Below are 16,317 nucleotides of genomic sequence, written 5' to 3' on the forward strand. Positions count from 1 at the left end.
CACTCTTCTGCCTAGGAGCCAATACACAGAAGTTAAGGGTTTAAAAAAAAAAAAGAAACAGAATTAGCTTATGATCTGGACTCATTGAGAGTGAGTAAATAACTCAGCAACTTGCTTCAAAGGACATCTTTCCTTATGCCCCGTGCAGGCAACTACCCACAGCAGATGGAGACTCCACCAAGCTGTTGTTGATTCACAACTCAGGAGAGAAGGCCTTGAATAAATAACCTGAGAGGAAAAATTCCTACATTCTATTTACTGAAACTAAAAGCTCTCCATTGATCCATTAGAATCATTTTGAATTTATATCCAAGCATTAACTCCTATTTACACTGAGGGACAACTCTGGTGGCTTATTAGGAGTGTCAGAAAATTAGAAAATGAAAAAAATATATAGTTGCCTGGGGATGGTGGTAGTGGTAGTGGTGGTAGTAGTAGTAGTAGTAGCAGCAGCAGCAGCAGCAGCAGCAATATAGCTAGCATTTATATAGTCATTTACATTTGGCTTTCAAGTGAGATAGATGCAATTGTTATCCCCATTTTGCAAAAGAGGAAACAGAGACTAAGTAAAGTGACTTACCCAGGGTGATACCCCTAATAAGTGTTCGAATCAGGATTTGAATTCAGCTCTAAATCCAAGTCAGACACTTTATCCATTGCACCTGTCTCGGAGCCAGGAAAGATCTCTGTCTTACCAGACTAATTTGACATTAATTTCTTTGAGCTATTAGCCTCTCTGGACCTCGGCTCTACATCTGCAAACCTCCACACCCGTGGAAAAGTCAAAGAATCAAAATGGCTAACTTGGAGATCTGAGTGATTTGCCAGAAGGCACCACGCAAACACAAATGCTCCATTTCCGATGCTCCAATCAATGCCAGTCTAACTTTCGGAAGGCAGGGATTTCTGGGAGTATATGAAGGAGAGACAAAAGAAGAAAGTTAATGAAAAGTGAGTATCGATGTGGCAGAAAACTATTAGGGACCTCGGGGCAGCTAGTTGGAGATGAGGTCCTAGATTTGCCTCAGAAACTTCCCAGCTGTATGACCCTGGACAAGTCACTTGACTCATTTATCTAGCCCTTATCACTATTCTGCCTTGGAATTGATAATTAGTCTTGATTCAAAGACACAAGATGGTAAAAAACAAACCCATAAACCATCTGGTGGAATTCAATGGAAAGAACACCAGATCCTGATTCTAGTACTTACTATGTGAACAGAGCCAAGTTGTATATCATCTTCATACCTCAGTTATCCTGGCCAAAATATAAGCCATGTTGGTCTGGATGATCTCTAGGAAAGGCTCCACAAGCCCAGGATCTCTCTAGATCTCAATCCTATCAGGATTTTAAGAATCATTTAATCTGAGGTTTCCCTTTAGATCCAACAAGGGATCTGAAGGGAGTAAAGAAATGGAAACAAAGGAGATGCCCCCTGCATAGAGAATGGCTTGACACTGTATTCCAGGCATGTGGAAGATCTCTGCACTATGGAAATGGATGAAGATGATAGAGAATCACGGACAGAGGATGCACAACCAGGCACCAAGTTAAGGATGGGCCCCACCAAGCTGAGAAATGAGAACTAGCCAAGCCTAGTCCCCAAAAGGAACTGTGGGCAGGCAGTTTATTGCCCCTCTTCTTGGTGGAGAAGGAGAGTTTTAGAGCTGTAGAGAGCTCTACGACCAAAGACTTTCTTGATATGGGGAGGGAGAGCAGATGGAAGGTTCAGGGAAATGTAGGGGGTAAAATACCCCCCAGATTTCTTTTTAAAATGTGAAAACTTCAGCAAAGTCCACAAAAACGATCGCTGGCCATTCATGGCACAGCCCTAGAGTGTAGGAGGCTCCCTCCAATTGTTATTTATGGGATGTCTGCTCCATGCCAACTGGCATCGGTGTGTGGGATGGAATGACAAGAGCAGGGATGGTACAGTTCCACCCTTCCTCAAAGACAGTAGCTTGTCTTCTTGTTGAGTATTTTAAGAAGGTTGGTTAAGAAATCTCTGAAAGGGAATAAACACTAATTATGACCCTGCTGGTTTCCCTCTTTGTCTCCTCCAAGGTATTCTCAGGGGGCAACTTCCTGTTTTCCTTTAAGACAGTTTTGGAAATTCCAAGAAAGCTCTGAAGGACAGAGCCACATTCCTCCTTTTCCCCTGGGTGTAACAAAGGCAAACATGGCCTTAAATGTATTGATGCTTCAAGGATATAGGATTCAGCCTTGAGGTTGTTTTATTTTTTAATGAAAACTCTTTCCTTCTGTCTTGGAATCGAACGCTAAGTATTGGTTCCAAGGAAGATGAGTGCTAGCCAACTGAGGTGAAGTGACTGGCCCAGGGTCAAACAGCTAGGAAGTATCTGAAGCTAAATTTTAACCCAGGACCTCTTGTCTCTAGACCTGGCCCTCATCCACTGAGCCACCAAGCTGTCCGTAGGATTCAGTCTCAATGGATTTTCTAGCCAGCCTCCTCCCCAGCAACACCTGATTTTATAGAAAGAAACTGAGGTGGGAGAGGGAGGGTGAAGGGAAGGAATTATGCATCATCAAATGAGGATCTCATTTGATCCTCACAATCCTAGGAGGAAGATGCTATTATTATCTCCATGTTACAAAAGAAGAAACTGAGGCAAGCAGAGGTTAAGTGACTTGCCTAGGGTCACACAGCTGGGTAAGGGTCTGAGGTCAATTTTTTTAACTTGGATCGTCCTAATTCTATATCCAGGTCCAATACTAGCTACTACATATAGAAATAGATGCAAAATAGATATGAGGTAATGGGAAGGCACATATTGGAAAGACCTCTAGGCAGCTAGGTGGTACGGTAGAGGCTTATAGTCAGGAAGATCGGAGTTCAAATCTGGCTTCAGACATCAGCTGCGTGACCCTGGGCAGGTCACTTAATCCTGTGAACCTCAGTTTTGTCGTCTGTAAAACGAGCTGGAGAAGGAAATGGCAACCCACTGTGGTATCTTTGCCAAGAAAACCCCTAACTGGATCACAAAGAATCAGATGTGACTGAAAAAAACCTGGAACAACAAAATGGGAAGGCGTGGGAAAGCGCTAGCAAGTGAGGAATCAAGCAAGGTCTCACTTAGGGAGTGGTACTGAGACAGACCTTTAGCTTAGTGGAAATCACGGGCTGGATCCGAACCCTGGTCTCTCCTCACTGTTTCCCTGACAAGTGACCTCCTGTCAATTATTCTTCAGCCTACTTGCCCTTAAAACTTCCCCCCACTGTTTCCCAGGTTAATGCATGCATGGCTAGCGCCAGGCTTAGTCACCAGGCCCCCAGCTGAGAGGGGCCTCCCTCCTCCTGACTGAGGCCCCACGTCTTGGCCGGAGCTTGTAATCATTCCCTAAAGCCTGACTTTGTAGTCAGCCACGAAACCAGGCGAGTGTCTCTCAGCTGAATCACCGAAGGCTTTGTTCTGGCTCTCCAGCTGGGGCTCCCAAACAGGGCTTCTCTCCCATGAACCAGAAACGTGGTCCTGGGACTTTTCCTCCAGGGGATCTTTCACCAGATCCAAAGACAACCATACATTTCACAGCTGAGAAAGTATTTGAGAGGCTACCTGGAGGAGACAGAGGCATCCTTGGAGTCAAGATTGGGGTTCAAGATAAAGCTTCTTACGTGTACTGGGTGGGATGGTCCTCAGGTCACTTAATCTAAATGACCCAGGTGGGGGCAGCTGGGTAGCTCAGTGGATGGAGAGCCAGGCCTAGAGAGAGGAAGTCTTAGGTTCAAATCCGACCTCAGACACTTCCCAGCTGTGTGACCCTGGGCAAGTCACTTGACCCCCATTGCCTACCCTTACCACTCTTCTGCCTTGGAGCCAATGCACAGTATTGACTCCCAGACAGAAGGTAAGGGTTTAAAAAATAAATAGATAAATAAATGACCCAGGTATCTCAGAGGCTATGAATTATTCAGACAGCTGCTGATAAATCCAGGAAACTAAAGAAAACATGAAGACCCTGACCTCATGGAGTTTACAGTCTGCTATTATACCAAATAACTGTCTCTCCCCAGGACTCAGGAGCAGCCCTCTAGCTAATCCCATTCTAGAATTTAGCACAGAAGTACACATAGCAGATACTTAATAAATGTTGAACTGAATCCTTAATCTCCAACTTCAACTTGAGGACATCAGAGAATAAGTAAATGAACGCAGCATTTAATAAGGGCTAACTGTATGTTTAGGCATAGTGATGGCAAACCTTTTAGAGATCCTAGAGACCGAGTGCCCAAACTGCAACCCTCATGCCCGAATGTGAGCTGCCCCCTTACTCCAGACAGGGGAGGGAGGAAGTGCTCCCACTGGCCTGCTGGGAGATGAGAGAAATGTCCTCACTCCGGCATGTGTGCCATAGGTTCGCCAACATGGGAATAGGGTATTATTCTAAGCTTGAGAATACTAATACAAAACTGAAGAGCATCCCTACTCTCAGAATTTATATTGGAATAGGGGGAAACAGTAGATATAGATGAGAATACATGTAGGAAGTGCCCCCAAACTCTTAGGGAAATTGCTTAATAGTCTTTAACATTTTAATAGACAAGAACCCAGCCCTGAAGTTCTAAGCCAAACCGCAAATCCATTGGACATCTCCTGTCAGGTGCCAACTTTTACCAAGAAACCTTTTTGGATCCTTCTAGAGAGGTCAGTATTGGCCTCCCACTTTAAATTCTTTTATATTTATTATCTGCATAAATGCTATATGCAGCTATTAGAATGTAAGCTCCTTGGGGGGCAGGATCTAGTTTTGGTCTGATTTTTTAATATCCTGTGCTTTGTATATCAGTCAGTGAAGATTCCATCAGTGTGGAAACTCTTTCCACCAATGTGGTTAAATCCAGTGCCCTAAGGAGGCTAACTGCAATGGGTCTGAAGTCAGGAAACCCGAGTTCAAATCATGCTCCAGATACTATCTGTGTGATCTTAGGTAAGTCACTTAATCTTTGTTTGCCTCTATTTACTCAACTGTAAAGTAGTTATAGATCTACTTTACAGGTTTGTTATAAAGATCAAATTGAGATGATATTTGTAGAGTGATCAGAGCTACATGCTAAATATTATTACTATTTATTATTATTACAGTTTAAGTGCCTTGCCAGGGGCAGACAGTTAGAACATGTTAGAAGGATATCAGACTGGAACTCAAGTGTTTCAAGACTCCATTCCAAGACCAGCCCTCCATCCACCATGCCAGAAACTGCCTTACAGTCAATTACATGCAAATTGATTTACATTGATTCCATGCAAATGAATTTACATGTTATCTCTACCTCTTAAGGCAGTGCTCTGCACATAGTAGGAGCTTTAAACAGGCTTTCTCATTCATTAATTCATTCATTTGGCACTTGATCTATCCATAGAGCTGAACTGAATTAAAATAATATTATTTCGATGCCTCTGACTTTAGGAAACGACACCCGGGGATATCTGAAGTTCCCAAAATGATCAATTAGGACTCAATGACTATATCACAAAAGGGTTTTTACTTCACAAAGGAAATCCTGCAGCTCTCCTTTAACTTGGAGCTGCCTTACATCAATTAAGGCATAGTTCCACTGGCAAAGACATTTTTATCGAATACCTTTGTAAATAAAGATCACTTGGGCCAAAAAGCATACAAAGATGGGCAATATTTAGAAAAAAGATTTTAATAAAACAGGATGGAAGAGTTATTAAAAAACAAACAAAAAAACTCGACCCACAAGAGCCCGAGAACTGCAGAAAGCCATGCCCACAGACGATATTCAGCACCAAATGCCAACTTGCCTTCCAACACACCCACCCTGATAATCAATATTTCCTGCTATGTAAACATAACAGTTGCTAAGCATTACTCACAGGAATATCTGTAAATGGAATGTCTAGAAGGCTTCTAGGCAGGCCAGAGAGGATTTGGCGCCCTGGGATTAGATCTACAAATGCTGGGCTTTAGAATCATGGCATCACTAGAAGAAGCTTTAGGAAATCGTGTGATCCAAGCCCCTTGTTCCACTGATAAGGGAACTAAAGCCCTCAAAATGAAGAGCATATATGAGTGAATGAGGTCCACTGGGCTAGGTCATCTATTGACCCTGAAGAGCCTAGATTTGGAGCTGGTAGACACCTGAGGGGACAATCTCATTTTACAGGTGAGGAAATTGAGGCACAGAGAATTTAAGTGACTTACCCAGGGTCATACATTAAGTATATGAAGTAAGATTTGAATTTAGGCTTTCCAGATCTCCTGAGTCCAGTCTTCTATCCACTGGATCACCTAGCTTTGTCTCCAAATTATTTATGCCCAGCTAGCATTGGCATGAGGTTAGAGCTGGTGAGAGTCTGTGCTTATCAGAAGTCCCAAGTGTTGGGCTATCAACCTGGAACAGCTGTTCCACATTTGCAGAAACCCTACACTGGCCCTCTGCAAGCATTTAGTTCCACAGTTGTGACTCTCCACATAAGACAAATTTTGTCATAAATTGCACAAGCATCCTATGTATATGCAGGGCAGTGGATTGAGATAGAGGGACCTGAGTTTCCATTGTAATTTGGCAATTTCTACCTGTATGACCTTGTCCAAGTCACCTGATTTCCCAGAGTCTCAGCTTCCTCCTCTATAACATGAGGAACTGTGAACTAGACAGCCTCAATGATTCCTTATAGTTCTTATCTATGATTCTATGATGCTTTTGGGGTATCTATGGGAAAAGTCACTTAAGCCTCAGCCTTTCTATCTGTAATATGAGGGGGATTGGTCCCTTTTGGGTCTAAATCAATGATGATCCCTAGAGATCTTAGGCAAGTCCTCTGGCCAACCTAAGCTTCAATTTCCTCCTCTTGAAATGAAGGGGATGGGGCAAGATCTCTAAGGTCTCTTGGACGTATGAATTCTGGGATTCAATAAACAGAAAATCCAGCTTCCTTCCTCCACATGAGGAAATTTCTCAGTTCTATGAAGTGGCTGCCTTAGTTAAATCAAATTACCTTTCCTGCTTGGCTGCCTGCATACCAGAGTCTCTAACTTCCTGGAAAATTCCTCAGGATTTAGCTTTCAGCTCTTCATTTCTGAAAGGAATTCTTTATCAAGTTCACCTTGTGGGACGGGTGGACTCCAACAGCTCTTACTGGATAATTTCTCAAAGGTGTTGGCGAAAATTCTTCAAGGACATGGGAGTTCAGAGGGTCTGAGGTCACCTGGTCCAATGCCCTCCCCTTAAGATGGACACAGAACAAATCAATCAACAAGCATAGGGGCAGTCTGGATTCAAATGTGACCTCAGACACCTTCTAGCTGCATGGCCCTGGGCAAGTCACCTAACCTCTTTTTCCAAGCCCTTACAGTTCTTCTGCCTTGGAATTGATACTAGAACCGAAGTTAAGGGGTTTTGTTTGTTTGTTTACAGTATATTAAGCAGTGATGACATAGGATCACAAAGCTGGAGCTGGAAAAGTCCTTCCCAGTCTACAGATTTAGTCCAGGAAACTGAGGTTGGGCAAGACCGAGTCTATTCTAAGGTTACACAAGGAATAAATAGCAAAGACAGAAACAGGATTCAGATTCAGACAGTCCAACGCCAAAGCCTGTGCTTGCAGATGTATTAACTAGGAGAGGATGACAGGGGCTTTGCCCCAATGCACTGAAGGCTGGAAGTGAATTTAGGGGCTAGTTTTCGGGAATACCTGGTTGCCAAATCTTAGCACAATGCCTGGCATACAGTAGGCACTTCCCTGTAGCCATTAATAATACCAGCATTTATATAGCCCTAGAAGAGTTGTAGAGGGCATCCACTCTCTCCGGAGACCAGGTGTGACCAGTTTATTATCTATCATCATCCCCATTTTACAGAAAAGAAAATTAAAAGAGATTAAGAGACTTGCCCAGGGTCGGAAGATAAATCTGGGCAAGAGCCAGTTGAACTAAACAAAAAGTTAATTGAGCACCGACACAAAAGGGAGTGAAAGTGTAAAGAGAGCTAGATAAGAGTGTGAATCCAGCTGGAGTCAAGAGAAAGTTAAAATCCTAATGAGGACAACAAGGCAGCTGCCTGGCACAGTGGACAGAGCCCCAGGCCTGGACTTAGGAAGATTTCTTTTAGAGACTTCAAATCTGACCCTAGACACTTACTAACTATGTGACCCTGGGCAAGTCATTTAACCCTAGTTGCCTGGTTTCTTCAGGGTGAGCCAGAAAACAACAAGAATCCTCCCATCTCAAGAGAACTTTAAGCTAATGGATATGGTGACTGTGAGGCATTACCTCAATTGAGTCTAAGAACTACCCTGTTGGGCCCATTGTTTATCCAGATAGGCAGTTAGGTGGCCTGGTATACTGGGCAGGGCACTGGGACTAGTCAGGAAGGTCTCAGTTCAGATTTCTGCTCAGATTCTCACTGCGTGGCCCGAGGTGAAGTCTCTTAACTCAGTCTTCTAATCTGTAAGAATGAGTTGGAGAAGGAAATGGCAAACCACTCCAGAACCTCAAGAAAACCCCCAAATGGGATCACCGAGCAACAGACACAACTGAAAACAACTGAACAACAACACTTACCCAGATATGGGGGGTCAGGACGCTGAGTTTCAGAACAGTAAAGTGCACTGGCTGGTGCCCCAGGGCACTGAAATGGCCAGATGGGTGGCAGGAACTCCAATCCAGCTCTTTGGGGGCACACGGCCACCAAAATGGAATCCAGCCAAGAAACTGAGGAACAGTGGGATTGAGAGCCTGAAGGGGAGGGTCACGAAAGCCAGGGGGAGGAAGGGAAGTGTCAGGGCCAAGGGTTAGAGAGACCTTGAAGCTTCATCTCAGCTGGGGGTATTTTTATTCATCACTGTAAGGATTACTGTCGGTGGAAGGGGCATAGAAATATGGGTGGTTTTCCTGATATCCTTACTAGGTTCCCTGCCTCATTTCTAAAGGGCTCCCAATTTGTAGGCTACAAAACTGATTCTCAGCATTGAGGGAGCAGGATTTTTCTCTCAAAAACCACCCATAGTCCTGGCGTCTACTTCCTCACCTCCCACTGACTTCTTAATTTACCTGCTATGCTGGCTCCTAACCCATCTCTCTAAGAGAAACTGGGCAAATGTAATTCCAAACAGGATCAGGAATGCTGAAAAAGACCCAAACTGAATCACCCAATCTCTGTCTGTCTCTCTCTCTCCCGCCCCCCCTCCTTTCTCCACCTTCCTATCTCCCCTTCCCCTCCTTTTTCCTCTCTCCTTTTTCCTTCCTCCTTTCTTCCCTCCTCCTTCTTTTCTCTCTCTGTCTCCCTCTCTCTCCCTCCCCACCCTGTCTTTCTCTTCTCCCTCCTCCCCCATCCTTCCCCAATTCCCTTCCTCAGATACTCCCTTTGGCTTTTGTGGCCCTCCCCTTCAGTCTCTCAATCTATCTGCTCCTAGGTTTCTTGGCTGGATTCCATTTCCTCCAAAGATGCATATGTGTGTGTGTGTGTGTGTGTGTGTGTGTGTGTGTGTCTCCCTGACCTTTTATCAGTCAAAAAGCATTTATTAAGTGCCTGCTGTGTGCCAGGCCCTGGGCTAGCACAGAAAACACAGAGAAAGGCACATTCCAGTTCTTGAGCTCAAGGAGCTTATGTTCTAATGGGGTAGACGCAGACTATGTACAAACAAGCTAGAAACACAAGAAAGTGGAGATGCCCCAAAGTGGGAAAGCACAGCTCTCTCTCTATTCCCTTTTTGAATGACTTGCCCAGAGTTACCCAACTACTACGGGTCCTTGAAGGCCACCTCTCCATCCTTTCATTGGTCCACACTGCCTCTCACCATAAGACCAAAGGAAATTCCTTTCCTCTCCTTTTTCTGAAACCTAGCTCTCTTCTCCTCGAAAATTTCTTATTTTTGTTAGTGGCCTCATCTCACCCTCTAAGGCAACTAGTCTGCAAGGAGATAGTGTTTATACTCTTTTTTTTTTTTTAAACCCTTACCTTCTGTCTTGGAGCCAATACTGTGTATTGGGTCAAGTGACTTGCCCAGGGTCACACAACTTGTCTGAGGCCAGATTTGAACCTAGGACCTCCCATCTCTAGGCCTGACTTTCCATCCACTGGGCTACCCAGCTGCCCCCTAGTGTTTATACTCTTAATACTAAGAGGGCACTCCTCTGGGAAGGAACAGGGGAAGATTAGGCTGGGGAGACATACTCCATGGGCATGAAAAATAATAAAATTTATAACCAGCATTCACCCTTACCACTCTTCCACCTAGGAGCCAATACACAGAAGTTTAGGGTTAAAAAAAATTTATAACCAGCATTAATAGTTATAATGATATATTATATTTACACAGAATATATAATAATATACTAATAATTAATAATAATAACCTACTATGTGTCAGGCACTGTACTAAGTGCTTCCCGCATATTATTTCATTTGATTCTCACAACACCCTTAGAAGGTATTGTTATTTCCCATCTTACAGCCATGAAACTGAAGCATACAGAGGTTAAGTGACTTGCCCAAGATCCCAGTCATTGTGCCTGAGGCTAGATTTGAGCTCTTCCAGATCCCAGTTCCCAATACCTTAGCCAGACTGTTCCACTGGCCTCCTTTTCCATCAAGTTTTCCCTCCCATAACACCGCACGGTTAAAAAGAATGCCAACAGGGAACATGAGTGCTAAGATTTTGCTGAGTTCTAAATTTTCTTCTTATTTTAAATGAATAATTAGCAAATCGAAGTAAGGACATATTTCAAAGCTCTCCCCTTCCAAGTTCCCTCTTCAAGAGCATAAAGAAAACTGTTAGTGGGCCCCGTCTGAGCACTAGCTTTTCTAAGTTCTGCCACTCATCAAATAAACATGCACGGAGAATGTTTTTAGAAGATAAGACACAAATCTCTATTCCTTTACCAACGCTAAGGAATTGGTGGGGGGAGGCAGCCATCTTGTTCTAGACTGTCCAAATATACAAATCACATGTTATAGATCTGAAGGTATTTCAGGAACATTTCAAGTTCTGCGGTCAACTGTTTAGGAAAGGCAGATCTACGAAAGGAAACTCAAAAAGAAACCCCTTCGTGCAACTTGGAGTTAATAGCTAAATCTCTTACTAATCTCCCGCTCTCCTAATTCCCAGTTTTAGTATCCTGTTTCCCCTGCTGGTATGTGAAACAATTCCACAACTCTCAGCTAAATCACCCTAAATTTAGCACGAAAGTCTCCCCTTTGCTAAGTTCCTACCGAGGAAAAAGAAGACCAAAACCAGTTTCTCCATTTGATTGGGGAGCCCATGTGTAGACATAGAAACAGCTATAGACCAACGAGGTACAGAATCAATTGGAAATATTCAACTTGTGAGTCCTCCAAGTGGGAGGTTCCAGTGGGAAAAGCGGCCCCACTTAATAACAAAAGTTGTTAGTGTTGGCCGCAGGCTGCTGGTGGTTGTTGTTGTTGGTGTTTTTCAGTTCCAAGACTCAAAGCCCAACCCTTCATGTTGCAAAGCACCACATAAAGGGAATTAAACAAATTAAATGTATAATCCTATTGCTTCAGATCCCCAATCTGCTTTTTAAAATCAGTTCAGTGAAAAAAAGATAAAAGATTGCAAAAGGCATTTCCTCCCTCTTCCTCTTCCTCCTCCTCCTCTTCCTCTCCCCAGCAATTCAACCATCTGGACTCCTTAATCCCTCACATATATCAAAACTGCAGCTTTCTGAAAATTAAAGAAAAGAAACAAAATATCACTAAGATTTCACCAAGAGGAGACACTGAGTGGTAAAATTCACTTATTGAAAGTGTTTGCATAAGACTAAAAAAGGATGCCATCCATTAGTCTTTGAGGAGGCAACAGGCTAGTCCTAGATCTTAATCTTGTAAATAATCTCACACAGTTTAGCATTTCAATTTCAGACTCTAACCAACCTTTCTTCATCAACTGCTAAATTTCTGTAGTTTATTCTTTTCTTTTTTTTTTTTTAAACCCTTAACTTCTGTGTATTGGCTTCTTGGTGGAAGAGTGGTAAGGGTGGGCAATGGGGGTCAAGTGACTTGCCCAGGGTCACACAACTGGGAAGTGTCTGAGGCTGGATTTGAACCCAGGATCTCCTGTCTCTGGGCCTGTCTCTCCATCCACTGAGCTACCCAGCTGCCCCTATTTCTGTCATTTATTAAGAGGCACCTCAATGACCTTAACTTTGCTCATTCATAGAAATAACTAAGCATTAACTAAGTAGCTCTTACCACTTACTAAGTCAGAGGAAAAGGATACATTTGAACAAACCAGCAAAAGTTGCAAGAACGGAATGTTGTGCCAAAGCCCAGAATTCAGAGGAATAGGAGGGGCCCCCCAGGGGTTTAATCGAAGATTTGTTTATATTTGTTTAAATTTTTTTAAAAAAGTTCCCTTAAAATTTCACCTTCAATAATAGGAAAAATTCCCATCTCAGATATTCTCTTTAGCAAATAGTCCAAAGCTGGTCCCAGTTCTCTAGTCCTTTGACTAACACTCAATGTTTTGTATCATAGCAAAGTGTCTTTGCATAAAGTTCCTGTTTAGTAAATGAATATCCACTGCTGTTCAGTGTCTGATTTTTTTAGAACTCATGTGGGGTTTTCTTGGCAAAGATACTGGTTTGCCATTTCCTTCTCCAGTTCATTTTGCCAATGAGAAAATGGAGGCAAAGGGGTTAAATGACTTGCCCAGGGTCATACAAATAGTGTCTAAAACCAGATTTGAACTCAGGAAGAAAAGTCTTTTTTTTTTCCCTTTTGTTTTTTAAACCCTTACCTTCCATCTTGGAGTCAGTACTGTGTATTAGTTCCTTGGCAGAAGAGTGGTAAGGGTAGGCAATGGGGGTCAAGTGACTTGCCCAGGGTCACACAGCTGAGAAGTATCTGAGGCCAGATTTTAACTTAGGACCTCCCGTCTCTAGGCCTGGCTCTCAATCCACTGAGCTACCCCACTGGAAGTAGAGTCTTTCTGACTCTAACCTGGTTACTCTATCCACTGTTCACCTTGCTGCCTGAATATCCATTGGATGCATAAAAAGAAGGGAACTTCAAGGCTATGGAAGAGCCTGGAGGAGGACTCTAGCAAGAATTAGTGACTCACTCAGGAGGTGAGATTTGAACCCAGAGGCCCAGTGAGTTCTTTTCTGAGCTCTTTCCACTGCATCCCCACCAACCTCCAAGAGTTGATGTGATTTCGTTAAAATTGAGGAATTATTTTCTATGAGAAAGTTCCTTTGACCTCTGCAGGCTGGCATCTCCTTTGTACCAGGTACAGCTAAAGGAGCTCCTAAGGGCAGGAACTTGGTATCTTTGTATGCTAGCACTCAAAGTGGTTGGCATATAATAAGTGCTTTAAAAATGTTTCTTGACTGACATTAGATATTGAGGTTAAGTGACTAGTCCAAAGTCACACAGTCAGTATGTGTTTTGAAGTAGGACTTGAACTCAGGGCCTGAAACTTTGCCAGTTTTACAGATAAGGAAATAAGGAGGGTTAATGATGTACTCAATATTACACCACAGACAGAGGAGATCCCAGGTCTCCTGCCCTTTGAGACAATTTACTATAATGGACTTGACAAAAACAAAACCCAGAGACCCTGCAATATCCCAAAGGCTGGTGGAAAGCCAAGAATGAACCTACAGCTGTGCAGGTCTATTGGGGCAGAGCTTCTCCTCTTGGCGCCTCCCCAAGTCTTCAACCACATCGGAATGAACCCACTTTTCAATGGCATCAGTAACTTGCAAGTTCTAGGTTTAGCAAAGTACAGAATTTATTAAGTGCTTCCTATGTGCAAAGAAGGGAGGGGGAGCTCCCTAGGCCTGCCCAAAGGCACAGCCACCGAGCCTAGGATGGCTCCTGGAAACAATCCTCCCCTCCAGGCAGCAAAGGAGAGCCCGTTCACCTCCAGAAATGAAAGACAAAGTTAGCAAACTGGGGAGCAGAGACAAAATGCGATGTCCAAGCCCAAGCCGGGGTCCTCCCCAACAAGCTTCTCCTACAGCTTCCCTCCAGATCCGCTTGACACCAGCGTATTTGTCCGCAGGGTCCCCACTAGAATGGGGGCTCCAAGAGGCCAGGGGCTGTGTGTTGGCCAAGCGCTGACACAGCCCAGCCCTGAGAGCTCCCTCCCGTCCCAAGGCTGGCCAGGGTGTGGGGAGGAAAGAGGCAACGTGCAAACAATTGCACACACCAGATTTATAGAAACAATAATATTGGGCGCTGGGGGGGAGGGGGGGGACGCATAATCTATCTCTGGCCCAGTCGGGGCCTTCTGCAGACACTGCAGCATACAAACTGCCTCTCTTAGATGGGGGCTCCCCGAGGGCAGGGCCCGGGTTGTATTTTTTGTTTTGGCTTCTCTTTGCATTCGCAGCTCTCAGTTCAGTGTCTGGCACACAGTAGGCGCTTCATAAATGCTGGTGGACCTTCCTAGCTGGCAATTCCCTCAACCCCCGCTGCCTAGCCCTGACAGCTCTTTTGCCGTAGAAGGGGCACACAAGGTTGACTCTAAGACACAGAGAACGGGTTTAAAAAGTAAAGGAAAAGAAAGCTGACAGAGTAAAAGCTTCCGAAATGCTGGATGATATGGCCGGAAAGCAGGAGGGAGCAGGGTTCGAGATCAGCGAGGCTGCACACTCAAGAGTCAAGACCTGAGAGCCCCAGGTGGGTCCCGCCGGCAGGCAGGAGCGCCGAGGACAGGGCGGCTGCGCTCAGGCCCCGCGGCGGTCCCTGCACAAACTTCCGCACAAACTTCCCTCCGAGAAGCCGGGCTCTCGAAGCCCCTTCTCGGCTGGCCCGCCCGGGCCCCGGGTGGACTCCCCCACTTTCCGCTCCGCCGCAAGCTCGAGCTGTCAAGCACTTCCCCCCCACTTAGTCGGGCACCGTCCCGGGACCCCCGCCGGACTTACCGATCTTCTGGACGTGCGGAGGGATGGTGCTGGCGATGCGCGTCCACAGGAAGAGGAGCAACAGCCCCGGGCTCCAGCGGAGAGCCCGACTCATGGCCCAGCCCGCTCCGTCTCCGCATAGAGCGAGAGCCGCGCAGCAGCCGGGGCTGGCGAGGAGGAGGAGGACGACGAGGAAGAAGGAGAAGACGACGGGTGGAGGAGGGGGAGCCCCAGGGACTGCTCGGGCCGCCTCGGGCTCTGCCTCTGCCCCGCTCGGCCCCGGGCGCGCGCGCTCCCGCTCTCTCGGTCCGGGCAGATGTGCAGGCCAGATGTGGCGGCTGGCGGGGCTGGCGGGGCTGGGGGCCCCCAAGCTGGCTGCGAGGCGAGGCTCTGCCCGCGTGTGTGTGTGTGTGTGTGAGTGTGAGACTGTGTGCGTGCGTGTGACTCACTCAACTTCTCTACTCGGGCCGGCCTGGAGGGGAAACAGGAAATCTTCGCAAACAGCTGGGCAGGACCTCGCTCCCTCCCTCGCTCGCTCGCTCGCTCCCCCCGCCGCCGCGCTCGCTCTCTTGCAGGCTCCCAGCAGCTCCTCCTCGCTCTCTTCTGCTCTCAGCCCTCGCCGGCCTGGGCGTCGATCCCTCCCCTCCCCGCCCACCACACCCACCGGACTCCCCGCCGGCCCACTCTCCAACTTCCCTGACTTTCCAGCGTTAAGCCCGAGGGGGTCACCGCGAAACGGGACTCGCTGGGATCCCCCGAAGAGAACCTCCGCGCGCCCCTCCCCCACCGCCCCCAGTGGGCATTGAGGGCCAGAAGGGTTCGGGCTGGGCGGGAGCCCGAGAGCTCCTCCGCCTTCTGCTCCCGAACTCGGGCTCTTTTCTCTGGCCCAGAGAACACCGAGAACCCTGTTAACTTGGGCAGCGCGAGGAGTGGGTGCATTTCAAAACACGGCAGACGCGGGGCCCAAACCCCAAAGCCTGAACTGGCCCAGAGCCCCGAATGTCCCTCATTTTGCAAATGTGGAAAGAGAGAGGAGAGCGGCAGAGGGGCCGGGTTCGAGTTCTGCACGAGGTGCTCGAGGTCTCCCTGGCATTAAAGGGCAAAGACACGACTCCGACGTGTGTTCCTGCCTCCAAATCCAGGGCGCTGAGACAGCTTAGCTCATTGCCCCGCACAAAGTAGGGGCTTAATAATGAATAAATAAAAGGCACAGCAAGTTCTTTAGGTGTCAAAGACATTCCCTCAGACAAAGTTCCATCAAGTAACTTAGGAAAACTTGTGTGGAAATTTATTAATGTAATTGGTTGAAAGAAAAGGAAGACACTTCCTCGAGGATCTTTGACAACTGCAAAGCTGCCCTGCTGATGACTGGGGAGAGGCCTTCCCCTCCCCGAACCACAAGCTTATCAGCAGCCAGACTCCAGTGTGCTAGACTCTGGAGATACAAAGACAAGGGTAAG

The 16,317-nt window shown here is 46.1% G+C and overlaps 1 protein-coding gene across 1 annotated transcript in view; it reads right to left on the bottom strand.

Annotated features, from left to right (window-relative positions):
- Positions 1–15,207, bottom strand: part of TGFBR2 (transforming growth factor beta receptor 2) — a 95,312-nt gene extending 80,105 nt beyond the window's left edge. The window contains exon 1 of the mRNA XM_044678818.1: positions 14,879–15,207. Within this exon, the coding sequence (XP_044534753.1) occupies positions 14,879–14,972 (94 nt within the window). The 5' untranslated portion in view covers positions 14,973–15,207. The remainder of the gene's footprint in view (positions 1–14,878) is intronic.
- Positions 15,208–16,317: the final 1,110 nt, after the last annotated feature.

Source organism: Gracilinanus agilis, chromosome 5, assembly GCF_016433145.1.
Source record: "Gracilinanus agilis isolate LMUSP501 chromosome 5, AgileGrace, whole genome shotgun sequence".
Lineage (NCBI taxonomy): Eukaryota > Metazoa > Chordata > Mammalia > Didelphimorphia > Didelphidae > Gracilinanus > Gracilinanus agilis.